Source organism: Hippichthys cyanospilos, chromosome 20, assembly GCF_059441005.1.
Source record: "Hippichthys cyanospilos isolate Australia breed blue-spotted pipefish chromosome 20, RoL_Hcya_1.0, whole genome shotgun sequence".
NCBI classification, from domain to species: domain Eukaryota; kingdom Metazoa; phylum Chordata; class Actinopteri; order Syngnathiformes; family Syngnathidae; genus Hippichthys; species Hippichthys cyanospilos.
In genome coordinates, this window is record NC_142388.1 from 10063242 (window position 1) to 10079888 (window position 16647).

The 16647-nt window shown below is 43.8% G+C and overlaps 2 protein-coding genes and 1 long non-coding RNA gene across 5 annotated transcripts; 2 read left to right on the plus strand and 1 right to left on the minus strand.

Moving 5' to 3' along the window:
* The first annotated feature begins 423 nt into the window (after positions 1 to 423).
* blk (BLK proto-oncogene, Src family tyrosine kinase) lies at positions 424 to 5077 on the plus strand. Its single transcript, XM_088403698.1, has 12 exons — positions 424 to 640; positions 1004 to 1034; positions 1604 to 1697; positions 1765 to 1863; positions 1932 to 2035; positions 2112 to 2261; positions 3043 to 3195; positions 3264 to 3443; positions 3781 to 3857; positions 3991 to 4141; positions 4550 to 4681; positions 4758 to 5077. Exons 1-12 carry the CDS (start codon positions 575 to 577, stop codon positions 4958 to 4960), a joined length of 1440 nt encoding a protein of 479 aa, XP_088259824.1. The 5' UTR covers positions 424 to 574; the 3' UTR covers positions 4961 to 5077.
* Positions 4433 to 5734, minus strand: LOC148407340 (uncharacterized). The gene is made up of 4 exons (XR_015863841.1): positions 5486 to 5734; positions 5233 to 5404; positions 4733 to 4968; positions 4433 to 4658 (listed from the first exon to the last, which is right to left on the minus strand). It is a non-coding gene; the product is annotated as an uncharacterized LOC148407340 (long non-coding RNA).
* Positions 5691 to 16387, plus strand: fndc4a (fibronectin type III domain containing 4a). 3 transcript variants are annotated; one of them, XM_088403705.1, is made up of 6 exons: positions 5698 to 6380; positions 8741 to 8856; positions 9579 to 9783; positions 12755 to 12844; positions 13770 to 13903; positions 14813 to 16387. In XM_088403705.1, exons 1-6 carry the CDS (start codon positions 6305 to 6307, stop codon positions 14852 to 14854), a joined length of 663 nt encoding a protein of 220 aa, XP_088259831.1. In that variant the 5' UTR covers positions 5698 to 6304; the 3' UTR covers positions 14855 to 16387. The 3 variants fall into 3 exon arrangements, 1 of the variants encoding a protein (XP_088259831.1); XR_015863840.1 differs by lacking the exon at positions 14813 to 16387 and having other exon boundaries at positions 5691 to 6380; positions 11850 to 12844; positions 13796 to 13857; XR_015863839.1 differs by lacking the exon at positions 14813 to 16387 and having other exon boundaries at positions 5691 to 6380; positions 11850 to 12844; positions 13770 to 13837.
* Positions 16388 to 16647: the final 260 nt, after the last annotated feature.

Below are 16647 nucleotides of genomic sequence, written 5' to 3' on the forward strand. Positions count from 1 at the left end.
TATTTTACTTCACTCAAGAATATACAGTGAATATTTTTAAATTATTTTAATTTTCTAGACAGATACCAGTACCAGTACTTAACTCTTAAGTAGTCGATAGCAAGCACTGATACCATTAATACTTTTGAAATACGATGACATGATCTGAAGGAAAGAGCTATAAATTCCGAGATAGCATTTTCCCCAAATGAATTGCAATTTTTTTTCCGTCATACAAGTGAAAAAAATAAAAAAAGGCTAAATACAGTAGGTGCTGGGGACTGAATATTTGGACTCTAAACATCACGAAATTACGTCTTTGGGATTGAGTGAGTTAAAAGAAAGAAAAGACGAAAACTTTTTAAGACTCGTGACCCTCCTGCAACTTGTGTCCAATCGCGGCCGAAATATCAGCGAGGCGAAGGCTGCAACCAATTTAAAGGAGGGCACCCAAGGGAGCCGGCCGGCGGGCGCCACTCTCGCTCGCCGCCCGGGAAAGAAGAAGAAGAAGGAGGCACGAAGAGCTCCGATCCGGCGGCTGGACGTCATTCGTCAAGTCAAAGGTCAGATGAAGAATTGTTGACGTCGATTGAGGATGGGCTGCGCGTGCAGCGGCCAGGCGGCCCGTCGCGGCTCGGACGCAAGGAAACAAAGCTCCCAGGTCGGTGGACGGAGACAAACGCGCGCGCTCGCTTTCCATCATTTGCCATGGCCTGTTACCGGTGCAAAATCTTTCCTAGAACTCGTCTTGTGGGCCAAATTGATAGGGCGAACCTTGCTCGCCTTTTTCAATTATTGCACTGCCTTTGACTTTTCATTTTTCATGCAACCTTATCTCTACTAAGATCTCAGAGTGCTCATCTATCCGTCTGTCTGTCGAGACCCCTTATGAGTATCTATTCGATTTTAGTTAGTGATGGAAATGAATCCCCTTTTGTTTTCTATTCAAAGCTATTCATATTAAATGGAGAATTATTATTTCACCATGTAAGCTTTCTAATTTTGTTCAATTTTTGTCTTCTAGATTTGGGGTGAAAATACTTACTGCGATACAGGTAATCATGCAAAAATGTCACCGTTTGCCAACACGTGATTGTTACAAACACACTCGGTAGTGGACGGCAAAATGTTTTGCTCCTGACTTTTTGAGTTTCTGTCGGCCGCCCGCACAAGTTTAGCCGACTGTTTAGCTGCTGTTTGGGTCCGCCCGCGGCGAGGGAAGGAAGCGTTTATCTGAAATCTGCCTTGGAATTCCTCTGCTGCGCTTCCGTTTTGAAAGATGTCGCTCTTGCAAAATGGACACAAATTTGTGGACCATGTTTCCACATGAACCAATATTTTTTGTACGTTTTAGAAAAAAAGCTTTTTTTGGGGATGCTTTTGGCATAATTTGAAAAAAAAAATTCCCACAATGCCACAGGGCATGCTGGCACATTTGCAAGCCAATTCCTCGGCACCAGGAGAAAAAAAACTGCTAGCATTTTTTAATATTTAGCATTTTTAGCATTTAGTTTGCAAGCAAGCATTTTCAAATGCCTATGTATGCGTTTGTAAGTTTATCGTTTTTAATTGTGCGCGTAGTTTTGTGAAACGATCTCAAACAGTGGAACCGCTTTGCGTTTAGACGACGCGGTGTTCGTGGCTCAACACGACTTCGAGCCCAGCAACCCCAGCGAGCTCTCTTTCCTCAAGGGCGATCGATTCAAGGTGTTGCGAGAGTAAGTGGACCTCCTTCGCGATCCCATCTAAGTTCTACGCCATTCAAGTCTCCGTCTGCTTTCTCAGAAACGAAGACTGGTGGCTGGCTCGCTCCCTAGCGACGGGATGCGAAGGTTTCATCCCGTCAAACTACGTGGCCAGGGCCGACACCCTGGAGGTGGAGAAGTAAGTTCCGCGCGTCTTCCCCGAGCGAGTCCGAGAAAATTACGCAAAAACCGTGGGACCTGTTCCAGATGGTTTTTCAAGGACCTGAGCAGGAGAGAGACGGAACGCTTGCTCCTGGCGCCTGGAAACAAAGCCGGATCCTTCCTCATCCGGGAAAGCGAGACCTGCCCGGGTGACTGCGAGCCCACACCGGGAAGGCGGCGGCATCCCGCTTTGGGTTTCTAAACTCTTGCCCCCTTCTGACTTAGGGTCCTTCTCGCTGTCCGTCAGAGATTTCACAGAGGAAGGCGCCGACGTGGTCAAACACTACAAGATCCGTTCGCTGGACAAGGGAGGTCACTACATTTCCCCGTCCAGTACCTTCCCGTCCCTGCAGGAGCTGGTCAAATACTATACATGTGAGTAACACCCCCAGAACAGAGGGAAAACCTGTCCACGGGGAGTCCCGATCATCCGGGTCACGCCAAGTGATAAATGTTGGACTGAATCAACCTCACCCAAGGTTCTAGTTTCCGTTCCTGAAGGTTTTTACTAGCCCTGGTTGAGAGCTAGACCCGTAATCTTCACTTTCCTGTATAATGTCAAATCCTCTCTGTGGAAGTGTTGGAGTCAAGACCGCATCCACCAAGACCAAGACACTATCGAGGTTCGAGAGTTTCAAGACCAAGACAGGACGAAGACTGTTGGAGGTTGAGACAGAGATGAGAACGAGACAAAACTCACGTACAAAAAAAAAACAAACGGTCTTGATGAGGAATCCTAAATCAGGACCAGGTAAAAATGCCTTCAGGTCTCAGATGAGACCATGACTTTTGGAGGTTGAAGTTATCAGAATCACCTCCCAGAAAAGCCGTCTAAAAAAAATGCCAACTCCGTCCCGTCCGGGACAAGACCAAGTAAATGCGCCTTTGATTCCAAGACATGACCGAGACTTTGGAGGTTGAGACTGAGGCAAGACCCAGACTCTACCGCATGTCAAAGACAAGTCACCCCAAAATAAGCGGCCTTGGTGGAAAATGCTGTCTCTCCTGTCTGAGAACTAGCACAAATGTCTTTCATTCGGAAATGAGGCGCTTCAAATATCTTCTCGAGACGGGTCTTGAGCTGCAGTTGGATCTCAAGAACCACAACTAGAACCACAACGTCACTCTGGTGAATCAACTTTGTGTGTCCTGTTAGGCACCGCGGACGGTTTGTGCCAGCGTCTGTACGCCCCCTGCAAGAAGAAGCCGCCCCAGCAGCCCTGGGCTCCAGATGAATGGGAGATCCCCCGCGAGACCCTGCAACTGGTGAAGAAGCTGGGGGCTGGCCAGTTTGGAGAAGTCTGGATGGGTGAGTCCCGATCCCGTCGCGCCAGAGCACAAAAAACGTCAAAATGTTTCTTGCCTTGCCCGCGTCAGGATACTATAAGAACGCGCTGAAGGTCGCCGTTAAGACCCTGAAGGAGGGCACCATGGAGCCCGGCGCCTTCCTGCAGGAAGCCAACCTGATGAAGCAGCTGCAGCACGAGCGGCTGGTGAGGCTCCACGCCGTGGTCACCCGCGAGCCCATTCTCATCGTCACAGAGTTCATGGTCAACGGTAGGACCGGCGCAAGCCTTGGTCGCTTTTGTGAAAAACAGATAGCTCAGATTTGCTACCTCGCTAACTAGCTAGATACGTCGATAGCATTCAGGCTAGCTTTTTAGATAGATAGATAGATAGATAGATAGATAGATAGATAGATAGATAGATAGATAGATAGATAGATAGATAGATAGATAGATAGATAGATAGATAGATAGATAGATAGATAGATAGATAGATAGATAGATAGATAGATAGATAGATAGATAGATAGATAGATAGATAGATAGATAGATAGATAGATAGATAACCAATTGAAAAGTCCATCTATTTGTATTTTGTTGTCTTGCAGGTTGTCTCCTGGACTTTTTGAAAAGAGATGAAGGAAAAAGGCTCAGGCTAAATAAACTGATAGACATGTCAGCGCAGGTGGGCATTTATGAAATGATTTTGAAAGAAAAATTGCCCTCCAAACAAAATGAAGCCATTTGACTTCTTTGGAGAAGGTGAAAAGACGCACGTCCTCACTGTAATGGAACTTGGCGGCTTGAATTGAAGCCAGATAGCAGAGGGCATGGCCTACATCGAGAGCAAGAACTCCATCCATCGTGACCTGCGGGCGGCCAACATCCTGGTCAGCGAGACCCTGCACTGCAAGATCGCCGACTTTGGTTTGGCCAGGCTGGTGGAGTCCGAGTACACGGCTCAAGAAGGTGCCTATTCTCATATGTGTGCGTTTACACCACATAAAGTAGCGTTAGGGTTTCGAAAGAGTTAAGGCAGTGTTGAGGCTTCAAATCGGAGATAGGATGAAGGTTTCAAATATGGCTTTTATTGTATGCTTGAGGTTTCGATTTAGGGTTTGAAGGTAGCTTTGAGGTTTCAAATTTAGGTTTGAAGATATGGTCTTTTTCAAATGTAGGTTTGAAGGTATGGTCAGGTTTCAAACCAGGGTTTCAAGGTGGTGTTAAGGTTTCAAACGAGGCTTTCAAAGTAGGTTTAGAGCAAGGGCACTTTATTGAACTGAATGCTGAGTCTATAAGGAGTTTTTCGGGCAAGTAGCCCAGTGTGGTGGGGCGTCAACGGGCCGGGCTTGCCGTCGCCCTCTTTGTGCCGAGCAGGTGCAAAATTTCCCATCAAGTGGACGGCTCCCGAGGCCATCAATTACGGCACCTTCAGCATCAAGTCGGACGTGTGGTCCTTTGGAATCCTCCTCACCGAAATCGTCACCTACGGAAGAATACCGTATCCGGGTGAGCGACGTTATGACACCGAGTTGCAAAAAAAAACCCCAAAAACCTCACCTGATTGGAACGTGGCCGCGTCCAGGATTGAGCAACCCGGAGGTGATCCGCAAACTGGAGCGCGGCTTCCGGATGGCCCGTCCCGAAGGCTGCCCGCCCGAGCTCTACGCCGTCATGGCCGCCTGCTGGAAAGAGACGCCGGAGGAGAGGCCCACCTTTGAATTTCTGCAATGCGTCCTCCAAGACTTCTTCGTTGCCACCGAGGGACAGTACGAGATGCAGTCCTGACGTCTCTGCTGTTCCACACGCAAAATCTCATCTTGGACCACAGCCAAAAAATATCATCCTGCTTCATTTCAAAATGACTCCCACTCCCATACAATTAAACTATCCGTGTTTAATTAACATAGTAGTATTTTTGTTCATTTCTGGGTGAAAAAAATTTTACCATTTAAGCCATCAAAATACACACATGCTCACACACACATATATATATATATATATATATATATATATATATATATACACACACACACACACACACACACACAAGAGGTTACATTGGCCTCTTCCTTTGCTCCGCCTTTGTTCCTGAAATAGTTGAAGTTAGTTCTGAAAAAGTAGTGTGGGAAAGTCGAAGCGGCGGCACGGCGATGGAGGCAGGAGGTCGGAGGCAGCGGGTCCCCGCCAAGGGCCAAAGTGCATCTGGGAGATAACGGCAGCGGCCATTTCCTGGACGGGCAGGAAACCGGAAACGCTGCTCAGCATTCCGCGCAAATGCCAGCCCGCAAATGTTTGTGGCGCTTCCATTACGTGAAAGAATGTCACGAATGTCACCGATGCCCGACTCGGAACGTTTCTTTCACTGGACGTCAACTTTGCACGTCAGCAGCACTCGCAATGACGCCACTCTCAAAACGTGGAACAATTTGGGGCATCAATGCATTACTAAAGTTGTCCAGCAGGGGCCGCTGTGGCACTTTCACACTACACATGAGCAAACTTCCCCTCCCTGAAAACACCGCGGTTCGGTTATTGCGGCTTCGCTCGATCTCGGTTTGTTTTGTTTTTTGAGCATAGCTTTTCCTGTTGCAGGTTTACGCCCCTATTTATTTGATTTTTATTTGAGACCATATCTTTTGCAGGCTTGTTAATTTTCTTTCTCCTCCGTCTTTTGGTTAAAATAACGTTAGGGTTTTTATGTAGGGTTTGAACATATGGTTAGGCTTGCATTTTTTTGAATTGCAAGTTGTGTTTGTTTTGTTTCCCGTCGGTCTTATTTGAATTGGAATTGAGTTTTGCTGTAGAAAACGAGGATTTGCGAAAATATGGGAAACACTGCCGCTCACAGGCCAGAGAGCGCAAGTGCGTTTTTTTTTCCGGGAGTGCCACCTTGTCGCCTCGACCTCCTCCCCACCTGAGCTGCGCTAATCTAATGGCCGCCGTCCGACGCTCACTTGTGGAATGAGAACCTGCAACATGTCCTCCCCCTTTTTTGTCTTTCATCCCGTGACGTCACGTGCCTGCACATCAAATGCCAGCATGGAGCGCGGCGGCCGGACTTGAGAGCTCCTTTGCCTTTTTTTTTATTATTATTTTTTATTTTTGCCGTCGGCTCGGTTCTCCTCCTCCATGGCCCGCCCGCTGGTTGTGATCCACTCGGCGGTCCTGTTGCTGTTCGGGAGCGACGTGTTCCTGGTGGCCGCAAGTAAGTGTGACGCCACATGGATTTCATCTTCCACGTGCAAAAAAAAAAAAAAAAAGCCTTCGAATTTCTCACTATGATTTTCCGTGTACTACCTCAGAAAATTTGCTGGGTGGCAAACGTTTCATTTGGCTTCATTTTCTTGAACGCATCTAGAAAGACGAGGAAAAAAAAGTCGGACGCCAAATTTCCCCCCATTATTCTTCATTGTTTAACGTCTTTTAACGCGTTTTCTTGTGTAGTGTTTGGTTCACTTGATAAGATTGTGCGGTCTTTGTTTCCTCGGTTTGTGGTTCGAGTCCCTATCCATGTGATGAACTTATCGTCAATGTGAGTTGTGGTTAATTAAAAAAAAAAAAAAAAAAGGATTCCAGATGATGTAAGAAAAAAAAAAAACATTAATCCTTCCCCTGGACTTATCCGGGACAGGTTATAATATGGCCCAGTGGTAGAAATCACCACCTTTTAGACTGTGAGTGTCTGGGTACAAAAACCCTGGAAACACCTTAAAAAATAAAAATATGATTAAATATATTGCAGATGACTTGTTAACCCAAAACGCGACCATGTAAGTTGTGCCTGCTTCATTGAAAAAAAGACCATGTATATTACAGCCTTTTTTCACCAAAAAGACCATGTATAATGTTTTTTTTCCGCAAAATACGACCATGTAAGGCTTTTTTTTCTTTTTTTGCACAGAACGACCATGTATAGTAACGTTTTTTTTTGTTTTTGTTTTTTTCACAAAATACAACAATGTATAGTAAGGCTTTTTTTTTCTCATGAAAAAAAAACCAACCTTGGATAGTATGGCTTTTTTTTTCGTAAAAAACGACCATGTATTGTAAGGTTTTTTAATTTTTTTTGCAAAACAACAGTCTATAGTAAGGCTTTTTTTTGGCAAAAAACGACAGTCTATAGTGAGGCTTTTTTTCATAAAAAACGTCTATAGTAAAGCTTTTTTATCGCAAAAAAATGACAGTCTATAGTAAGGCTTTTTAAAAAAAAATGACAGTCTATAGTAAGGCTTTTTTCGCTAAAAAACATAAGCGACAGTCTATAGTAAGTCTTTTTTGCAAAAAACAACAGTCTATACTAAGGCTTTTTTTCGCAAAAAAACATAAACGATTTTTTTCGCAAAAAAAATACAGTCTATACTAAGGCTTTTTTTCGCAAAAAAAAAAAAACGACAGTCTATGGTGAGGCTTTTTTTGCAAAAAAGCTTTGTTTTGCAAAAAAATCACAGTCTAAAGTAAAGCTTTTTTTTCACAAAAACCGACAGTGTATAGTAAGGCTTTTTTTTTTGCACAAAACGACCACAAAAGATAAGACTTTTTCTTTGAAAAAAATCTCTGTATGGTATGCCTTTTTTCGCAAAAAAATGACCATGTAGTAAGCTTTAAGGCTTTTTTTTAACGACCATGTATAGTAAGGCTTTTTTTGTGTAGAAAGGCTTTTTTTTTTTTTTTTCAAAAAACAACCATGTGTAGTAAGGTTTTTCTTTGCAGAAAAATCACCATGTATAGTAAGGCTTTTTTTCATGAAAAAAACGACCATGTATTGTAAGGTTTTTTTTTTGTGAAAAAAAAAAGACCATTCATAGTAAGCCTTTTTTTTCGGCCAAAAACGACCATGTAAAGTATGCCTTTTTTTTTTTTTTGCAAAAAAATGACCATGTAAAGTATGCCCTTTTTTTTTTTTTGCAAAAAAATGACCATGTATAGTAAGGCTTTTTTTTGGGGGGTGAAAAAACTATCATGTATTGTAACGCTTTTTTCGAGGAAAAAAAAAACAAAAAACGAGCATGGCTTTAAGGCTTTTTTTTTTTTTTTTTTTTTAACGACCATGTATAGTACCAAGCTAATACTGGCACATATCACGTGACCAGAGTCAAAGATCTTCTTTTGTCTTTTGTCTATCTTTTGTCTTACTTTTCAATCAGCCTTTGTCCTAAAGGCGATTGATGGCCGCCAGGTTAGGAAACCACAACAAAAACATAAAAGCTGCTCGGCGTCGGCTTTCAATGGGCCAATTTGTCAAGAGACGGACGGAGGGCTCGGCTTTGGACAAAAGACAAGCGGCGTGTTTGTCTTGACAAGCGCATTGGCGGCGCTGCCTATTTTTAAGAGTGATACTGATGGAGGACACATTAGCTTAGCGCAATTAGCTCCACGCGCACAATTAGGCAACACAACCTTTCAGGGGATCCAGCAGCCAAAAGAAATTCAATCAACTCCCTCATTGTAATCTTGGCAATGGGCAAATGGAGATTGACGGGCTAATGGCAATCTTCTACTCAAAAGCTGTCCTGCGCACGGCGATGAAACATGCTGACGTCCATTCACAAGGCCTCTTTTCAATAGATCGCCCGCCGGCTCCCGTCAACGTGTCCGTCACTCACCTTCGTTCTGATTCGGCGACCGTTTCCTGGGAGGTCCCCGAAGGAGAGATCATCATTGGCTTCTCGGTCTCGCAGCAAGTAAGTGGGTGGGAGGAGCCCCCTTCCGGGCTCGACAGCTTCCACTAGATGCTAAAAAGAAGACATTGTGACATATTAAGCAGTAAGTGTCCAGTGCAAAGTTGCCTTGACGTTGGTTTGGAGGTATTTGTGTGGAAAAAAAAAAACATTTTACAGGAGACACTTCATTGAAAAAAGGCTCATCTATTGCAGTTAGAAGCGATATCAATAAGAGAGACTGGAGTCAAAGACCCAACCTGGGTCAAAACTTCCTTTTCCAAAAAGGAAGGTAACGTGTATTTTCCCATCAAGAAACCTTTCAGGTCCACTGAGGTCCATTTTCAATTCCTTTGGAGTGGCAGGACGGACACATGCAGAGCTTGAGAAAGATGGCAAACATGCGGGGTACCGTACCCGGAGGACCGCGTTTGAACTGTATAAGGTTTCAGACTGGCACTGACGATAACGCTTTCCTCCATATCTGAAATGCTCAACTATTGCAGGTGGATCTGGAAGGTAGAAACGATCGATAAGAGAGACTGGAGTCAAAACTCTCTCAAGAAACCACGCAAAACAGAAATATCTTGAGGGCGGAAGTCGGCCGTTCTTGCGCTTCGTCGCTGAAACGGGAAAAAAAGGCCCACATTTGAAAACATCTCAAAGTGCTCCAGATGACGAGTATCCCATCTGGAGGACTCGGAACCCTTTCGGGTTCGCTGAGATGCGTTTTCGATTCCTTTCAGAGGCAGGACGGACACATGCAGCGCTTGATCCGGGAGGTCAACACCACCAGTCGCTCTTGCGTCCTGTGGGACCTGGACGAGGAGACGGACTACGTCATCCAGGTGCAGTCCATCGGCCTCTACGGGGAAAGCCGAGCCAGCAAGAAGGTCCACTTTCGCACGCTCAAGAAGACCGACCGCTTTCCCTCCAACAGTTCCGATCAAGGTTGGTTCCTCTGTGACCTTTGCTGGGACAAATAGTGAACCCCGCGCTTCCTCGCACGCCGATTCCCTGGCGTTTTGCACGTTCTGTTCCAGAACGGCCGCGTGATTTACGCACCGGGTAAGCCGACATCTCCCAATTTGATGGCGCGACACCAACAAATTACTCGCACACTTAAACGAGCGCCAGTTCAAAAGAGGATCGGACATTTTGGCCGCGAGACCAAACCATCCGCTGGCATCACTCTTCCGTCCGCCGCCTTTAAAGTTAATAACGCGGAAATTATTAGCGCTACTTATTGGAAGCTAAAGGCCTATGACAGCAAAGCGAGCGGAAGGCAGCGCAAAGTGCTGAGTGCCCGCCATTCTTTGCCATCTATTCACACAGAAGTGACCCCCCCGACAAAAAAAAAAAAAGAAAAAAGCCGATTCAGCTGCAGTTAACAATTTGTTTTGCAAGTATTTTAAAACCCTTGCAGTACGGTGTCCATTTTTAACCCTTCTTACAATTTCAAGCATTTTGATGCACTTGTTTTTTTTTTTTTTTTCAGTTTTAGACCAACCTGTATAAACACTGTAAAAAGTACCGTAATTCCCCTAATATAAAACACGCCCTTAATTTTGGGATCTATCTTAACATGTATAATACAGACCAATACCGTAATCCCCAAATATAACGGGCATTTTTTTCCCAAAAATGAAGGCCAAAAGTATGGGTGCATCCTATAAATGGCAATTTTGACAGCATTTGTGGAAGACTGACCTATGAACCGCATAAGCGGAGTTTTGATGGTGCATTTTTATGTCGTCCGTATTCTTACTAATAATAATGACTGTAACGGGACAAGCTGAGGTTGTTACAGTATTTTCAATAAAAGAAGCGAGCAGACCGAACCAACGTACGAGTCTATCCTTGATGGCGCACAGGAACGTCACATCATGTCAAAGTTCTGATGTCTCCGGCCGATTCAAATAAGAGCGCAGCGCTTGCACTAGCCTGCATGCACCCGCAAGCAATCTTGTGATTTTTGGGTTTGGATGTCAATTTGCATTTAGAAGGATCAAATGCTAATTTGCTCGATTGATGAAGGTTTACTGACGGCAAGATGATCCCGCCGGGACTTATTTATCGAGCGTCTGGTTCCGCTACTTTTTCCCCGCAAGCCAATTTGAGCGGCCATTAAGCTACTTTTCGACCGCCTGTAATTTGATCCCGACGTGCATTTGCACATGATTCTATTAAAATGAAGCGGCGGCCAGACGGACAGACGTTGAGAAGATGCGAACGGCCGCGGAAGCGACGAAGCGTATTCCGCCGGGGCTCGAACGGCCGGCCGCTTTGTCGTGGCTCCTATTCAGCTCTATCGATTCCGAGCGCTCACGATTGCAGGAGCCGCAAAAGCCGTCAATCGATGGCGCTTCATCTCGTATCAATTTCAACGCCGCGCTTTCGGAATATAAAAGAGGATTTTCATGGGATGTGCGCCTCCAATTTGGATGGTGAGCAAAAATGAAACATTTACGGCGTAAACGAGACACAAAACCTGCATTTCGGTGATTGTCAAACAAATTTTAACATTGGCAAAAATCAGGGTGCCCAATCTACGGCCCGGGGGCCATTTAGGGCCAGCGGTCCTTGGGCCATATGCTTGACACCCCTGGGTTTGAACACGTTTAGAAATAAATATTTTCAACGTAACATTAACACACTTGAATTGTTAGAATATTGCGCCATCACAACAGTAAAACGCCTCACCATGTTTAACAATGGTGGCAAAATAAAACTGCAAACTCAAAATCAATAATTTCATAGCATTTTCTTCTGTCTCACTTTGTTTACAAGGAGATAGTCCCCTGGTGGCTAGTAAAAAAACAAAACAAAAACAAAACTGCAGATACACTTCATTGGCATATGAACTCTAGAGTGTGAGAACAAAGTAACATCTTATAACGTGAAATTTACAGCCACTATAATATATAGACAAGACGGAATCGCTTGCTTAGATTAATAAATTGAAGTACAAAAATAAATGAAATGGTCCTTACATTTTTCTATTTTTCTGTATGCAGTCTTGTGCTCTGTGGCTGGCGTCGCGTTTTCAAACATTCCTGAAAATGAAGCTCAAGAAGCTGCCGCAAAGCGGAGGAAGGCCAAAAGCGGGAGGCTCCCCCGAGACCTGACGGACGGCTGCTCAATATTTCAGAGATTTGACTCGGCTTTTGCTGAGTCACACGCTACGCGCCAAAGACGCGTCTTAACTCTCAATTTAGCAGCCTGTCTTCCGGATCGGGGAAAAACGGGACCAATTTTTGAGCTAGCATATTTTACGGAGCGTATTATTGATATCATTGAATGGGCCTACTTTAAAATCGAAGGCGTTCCAGTGCGTTTTCATTAAAAAAAAGAAAACGTAAAATGACGTCTTTGGGACTGAATGGGTTTTTGGCAAGCATGGTCTCCTAATTTCTTATTGTTAAAAAAGTTGCCTGATATGCTCAAATTTGGCCTTGAATGAAGCGCGCGTTGCGGTTAGCAAAGCATTTTTTTTTTGTTGTCGCTTTTTGAAGCCATCCCGATAATTGCGAGGTGTCAGGGGCGGCTAACGTTTTGGGGGGGGGGGGGCACGATTGATTTCCCCGGTGTAAATGGAGTGGACTTTTCCCTCCCCGTCTACTATTTGTGGCGTGGGCGTCTCCTGGGACGGCAAATATCAACGGAGCGAATCGCGATGGCTTTTTTGATGGGCGCCACTTGAGCGCAGGCTTTGCTATTTGGGAGCCACTTTTCCCGGCTAATTGGGCTAAGTGGGGCGCTGGCGCATTTCCATGTGCCGGCGGAGCCACAGTCAATCCACTTTGCGGGACCGCGCCATCCGCTAGCGCAGCATTTGGTCATGCCTCATTTTCATGCGTGCGTGCGTGTTTCCATGTGTGTTTCCGTGTGTGCGCACGCGTGTGCGCGCCCTTTCCCGCAGACGACCCGACGGTGCAGGGCCTGGAGCCATGGCGACATCTGCAGACGGGGGAGGTGGTCATAATCGTGGTGGTCTTGCTCATGTGGGCAGGTGGGTTTCCCGTTTTCATCAAGAAGGCTGTATGCAGAGGAAATACACCGCTAGCGCACGCTCATTCAGTTCTTACTACCAAAGCAAAATGAATATGATCACTTTTATCCATTTGACTATTTTCAAAATTGTCACTTGAAAGTCTGTTGGGGAGAGGGGGTATTGTTGGAGGATTTGTTGGACATACAGTTAATTTTTTTAAAAATTAAATACGTTTGCTAATTTTTTAACAGGTCTGACTTAAAAGAATGCTAGAATAGCCGAATCCGAAAACTGTACAACTGTTGTATTTTGCGCTTTAAATTGAGTGCAATTCCACTCTTAACCACTAAATGGAGACGCCATTTTTTCTTTTTTTTTTCTAGTTTTTGGCTGGTCGGGCTTAAAAGGAATAAAAACTGCTGAAAGAACAGTGACGTAAACCCACAATAGAAAGGTTATGAATGAAAAACTGAAAACAGATTTGTTTTGCATGTAATTCCTCTCTCAACCGCTAGATGGTGACACCGTTTAGTTTGATGCTATAAATTTGGAAGAAGCAAAAACACAAATGTCTTTTAGATGATTGAATCCTGTTTGATCCTGCTTTTTGCGCCTACAGAAAGCGCTGGCATTTTTGGACATGTCTAATTATTGTATTTCTCAAATAATGCGTTTTTAAGACAGCAAAAAAATGAGCTTTGATTGCTGCAAGCGCAAACCGGGGACCTGTACTGTTGGGACAAGATTTTTGTGTCACCTATTCCTCCCTCTCCACGTACTATAGATGACGTTAAACATGCCTGTATTATTTTCAAACGTACTCATGGAATACTGCCACTTTCACTTATTGCACCCATGGCAACAAGTGCAGAACGCGTCTAGTCGGAAAAACACGTGTGTGGACGTTTGCCAATGGCGGGCGCCCTTGTCCGTTTGCGCGCAGCTGTCATCGCCCTGTTCTGCCGCCAGTATGACATCATCAAGGACAACGACTCCAGCAACAATAAGGAGAAGGTCAAGCCGCTGTCGGAGAGGAGCACGCCGGAGCGCCACAGCGGGGGGCTGCTGCGCACCAAGGTGAGCCCTTGCAAAAAAAAAAATGCCGGACTTTTCAAGCTGCCGGCCTTTACTCAGTCCATTTGGAGCGGGATTTCTCTAATCGGGGAACGGGGGGATGGGGCGCTTCAGAGGCAACGTGAGATTTCAACATTGTTTCTGCAAGTATAAACTGATCGAATGCAATGCCTTTCAGGCGGTGATAGGAAAAGTGTGTGTGTGTGGGGGTTCTTTTGAAATTAAAAGCAAATGAATTGGAAAATGACATAATTGGTGTACGACGGGTTTTTCAAGTCAGCGGCCTCTACCTGGTCAATTTAGGGCAGTGCTTCTCACATGGGAGTACCAGGAGGCACTTTAGGGGCTACTTGAGATTTCAACAGAGTTTCTACAAGTATAAACTGATCGAATGCAATGCTATTCAGGCGGTGATAGGAAAAGTGGGAGTTTCTTTTCAAATTAAGAGCAAAGGAATTGGAAAATGAAGCAATAGGTGTACGGCAGGTTTTTCAAGTCAGCGGCCTCTACCTGGTCAATTTAGGGCAGTGCTTCTCACATGGGGGTACCAGGAGGCACTTTAGGGGCTACTTGAGATTACAACAGTGGTTCTGCAAGGATAATCTCATGCTTTTCATGCTGTGGCAGTAGCAGTACATTTTCTTTTCAAAGTAAAAGCAAATGGATTGGAACATGAAGCAATTGATAAATGTCAGCGGCCTTTGATTTAGGTCAGGAAGAACTTCAGGGGTACCTGAGATTTCAACAGACTTTCTGCAAGGATAAAATAATCTAATGTAGCGCTTTTTGTGCTGTGATGGGAACAGTGCGTTTTTCTGATGTAGAACAAAGTGGAATAAATAAGACAACGTTCTGAACGCCATCTAAAAAAAAACGCTTTGTGCCGGTTGCCGTTTTCTGCTTTTGTTCCAGTTCCAGCCATCCGTGCCGTCCATCAACATCATCCAAGTGTGACGAGGACACGGGCCGCTTTATTAAGTACGCCCCTCGCTGCCGCCGACTCTGTGGGCGTACCTAACCAAGCGGACTTTGGGACACTCTAGACAAGGGTTAGAATCCGGCACAGGAAGACGCCAGCGCGCGTCGCCATCCGCTCTAGAAAGCTTCGCAATACAACACAAAATCTCTGGGACTGCGGTGCCATCGTCACACATTTTTCGTATCTACTGTACATTATTATTGATATCATATTACTAGTATTTATAGTGTAGATATATATTAGTATATGACACGGGTGTCACACTCAAGGGCAGATTTGGCCCGCCGCATCATTTTACCTAGCCCGTGAAATGCGACTTTAAGTTTCGTGCTAAAAATAGCAAAATTTCAAGTTGTCTTCAAATTTTACCTTTTTTTGGGGGTTTTGTTTTGTTGATCAATAGCCCTTTTTTTGGACACTTTTTGGTGGCCTCCTATTTCAAAATGTTTAAGGTGTCAAACTCAAGGCTCGGGGCCAAATCTGGCTTCCCATTACAAAATCTACTATACGAGGTTAGGAAATGGAGTTATACAAGAAAAAACGTATGATCGTCTGTTACAAATACAAGTAAGTTATTGTTTTACATGTCATGCAAACAAGAATAAGTCTGCATCATATTATGAGGAAGTAATATTAGAAAATAAAATAAGTTATCATAGTCTGGGGTATGTTAAATAATATTTTAAATAATAATGTTATATTATGATACAGGTTAGAGCTTTTAGAAAATAAGGAAAAAATACAATATTTAATTTTCCTGATTTATCTACATCTTGGAAAATTACAGCTATTATGTTTATTTATTTAAAATATATTTTTTAAAATGTAGTTTTAAGAGGAAATGTTCATTTTAGGAGCATTCGTTACAGGAAAAATAATAGAAAGTTTATTTACACGTTGAAAAAGCTGTCACGCCACAAGATAAAGTCTGTATAGTAGAATTTTAAAGTCATATTGTACCAAAATGACATTTTCAACAATTTTGAGTTGTAGTCTGGGGGTAGGCAAAATAATTCTATATTTTTTTCCTCAAGAGTTTTTAGAGATTAAAGGTTTCTTTTAACTCTTATATTACAACGTCGTATTGGAATGACTTTACCATCATATTAAGAGTATTTAAGCTAAAGAAAAAGTAGTGCAAGAAAAGTCCATGTCATGAGGATTTGTTACATGAAAGGTATCATCTTCAAAGATGAAAAAAGATTGTGAGAGTATTATTACACTAAAATTGAAATGAACTATTGACAGTCGTGTATTTCAAAGAAAAAGGTGGACTCTGAAAGGACCCCAAAAGTTTGAGAAAGCCTTCTGCTTACGACTTGAATGTTAACAAGATCCTGTCTCCCAACATTCTTCTGCCTTTTTCACCCCGTTTGTCGCACGCAAGCCGCGGGCTGCTGGAAAACGAGCGGGAGATTGGCGGTGGAGCAAGATAAGCGTGGAGCGCCTTGCTCTCGCCGTATTTCATCGCATGGGCTCCGGTGGCAAATAAAACATTTCAATGGCGACTGCTCCTCACTTTCTTCATTTGCACATCAAGGGGCCAAAAATATAGTTGACATCCTCCTGTCCTTTTCTTCAATTCATCAATCAATACCTAGATTTTATATATATATATATATATATATATATATATATATATATATATATATATATATATATATATATATATATTTTTTTTTTTTTTTTTAAATAAGTTGCCTGTACAAGACAAAAATAGGTTTTCTGCTGAATTTTTGTCGGTACATCTTATCCTCCGGTCCAGGTC

What these genes read in the sequence shown, in the direction of transcription:
- blk (XM_088403698.1), top strand. Translation starts at nt 575, where the DNA reads ATGGGCTGCGCGTGCAGCGGCCAGGCGGCCCGTCGCGGCTCGGACGCA. An exon ending in GACACCCTGGAGGTGGAGAA is followed by an intron (nt 1,864 to 1,931) that starts GTAAGTTCCGCG and finishes GACCTGTTCCAG; the next exon opens with ATGGTTTTTCAAGGACCTGA. An exon ending in GTTTGGAGAAGTCTGGATGG is followed by an intron (nt 3,196 to 3,263) that starts GTGAGTCCCGAT and finishes TGCCCGCGTCAG; the next exon opens with GATACTATAAGAACGCGCTG.
- fndc4a (XM_088403705.1), top strand. Translation starts at nt 6,305, where the DNA reads ATGGCCCGCCCGCTGGTTGTGATCCACTCGGCGGTCCTGTTGCTGTTC. An exon ending in CGTGTTCCTGGTGGCCGCAA is followed by an intron (nt 6,381 to 8,740) that starts GTAAGTGTGACG and finishes TCTTTTCAATAG; the next exon opens with ATCGCCCGCCGGCTCCCGTC. An exon ending in CTCCAACAGTTCCGATCAAG is followed by an intron (nt 9,784 to 12,754) that starts GTTGGTTCCTCT and finishes CCTTTCCCGCAG; the next exon opens with ACGACCCGACGGTGCAGGGC.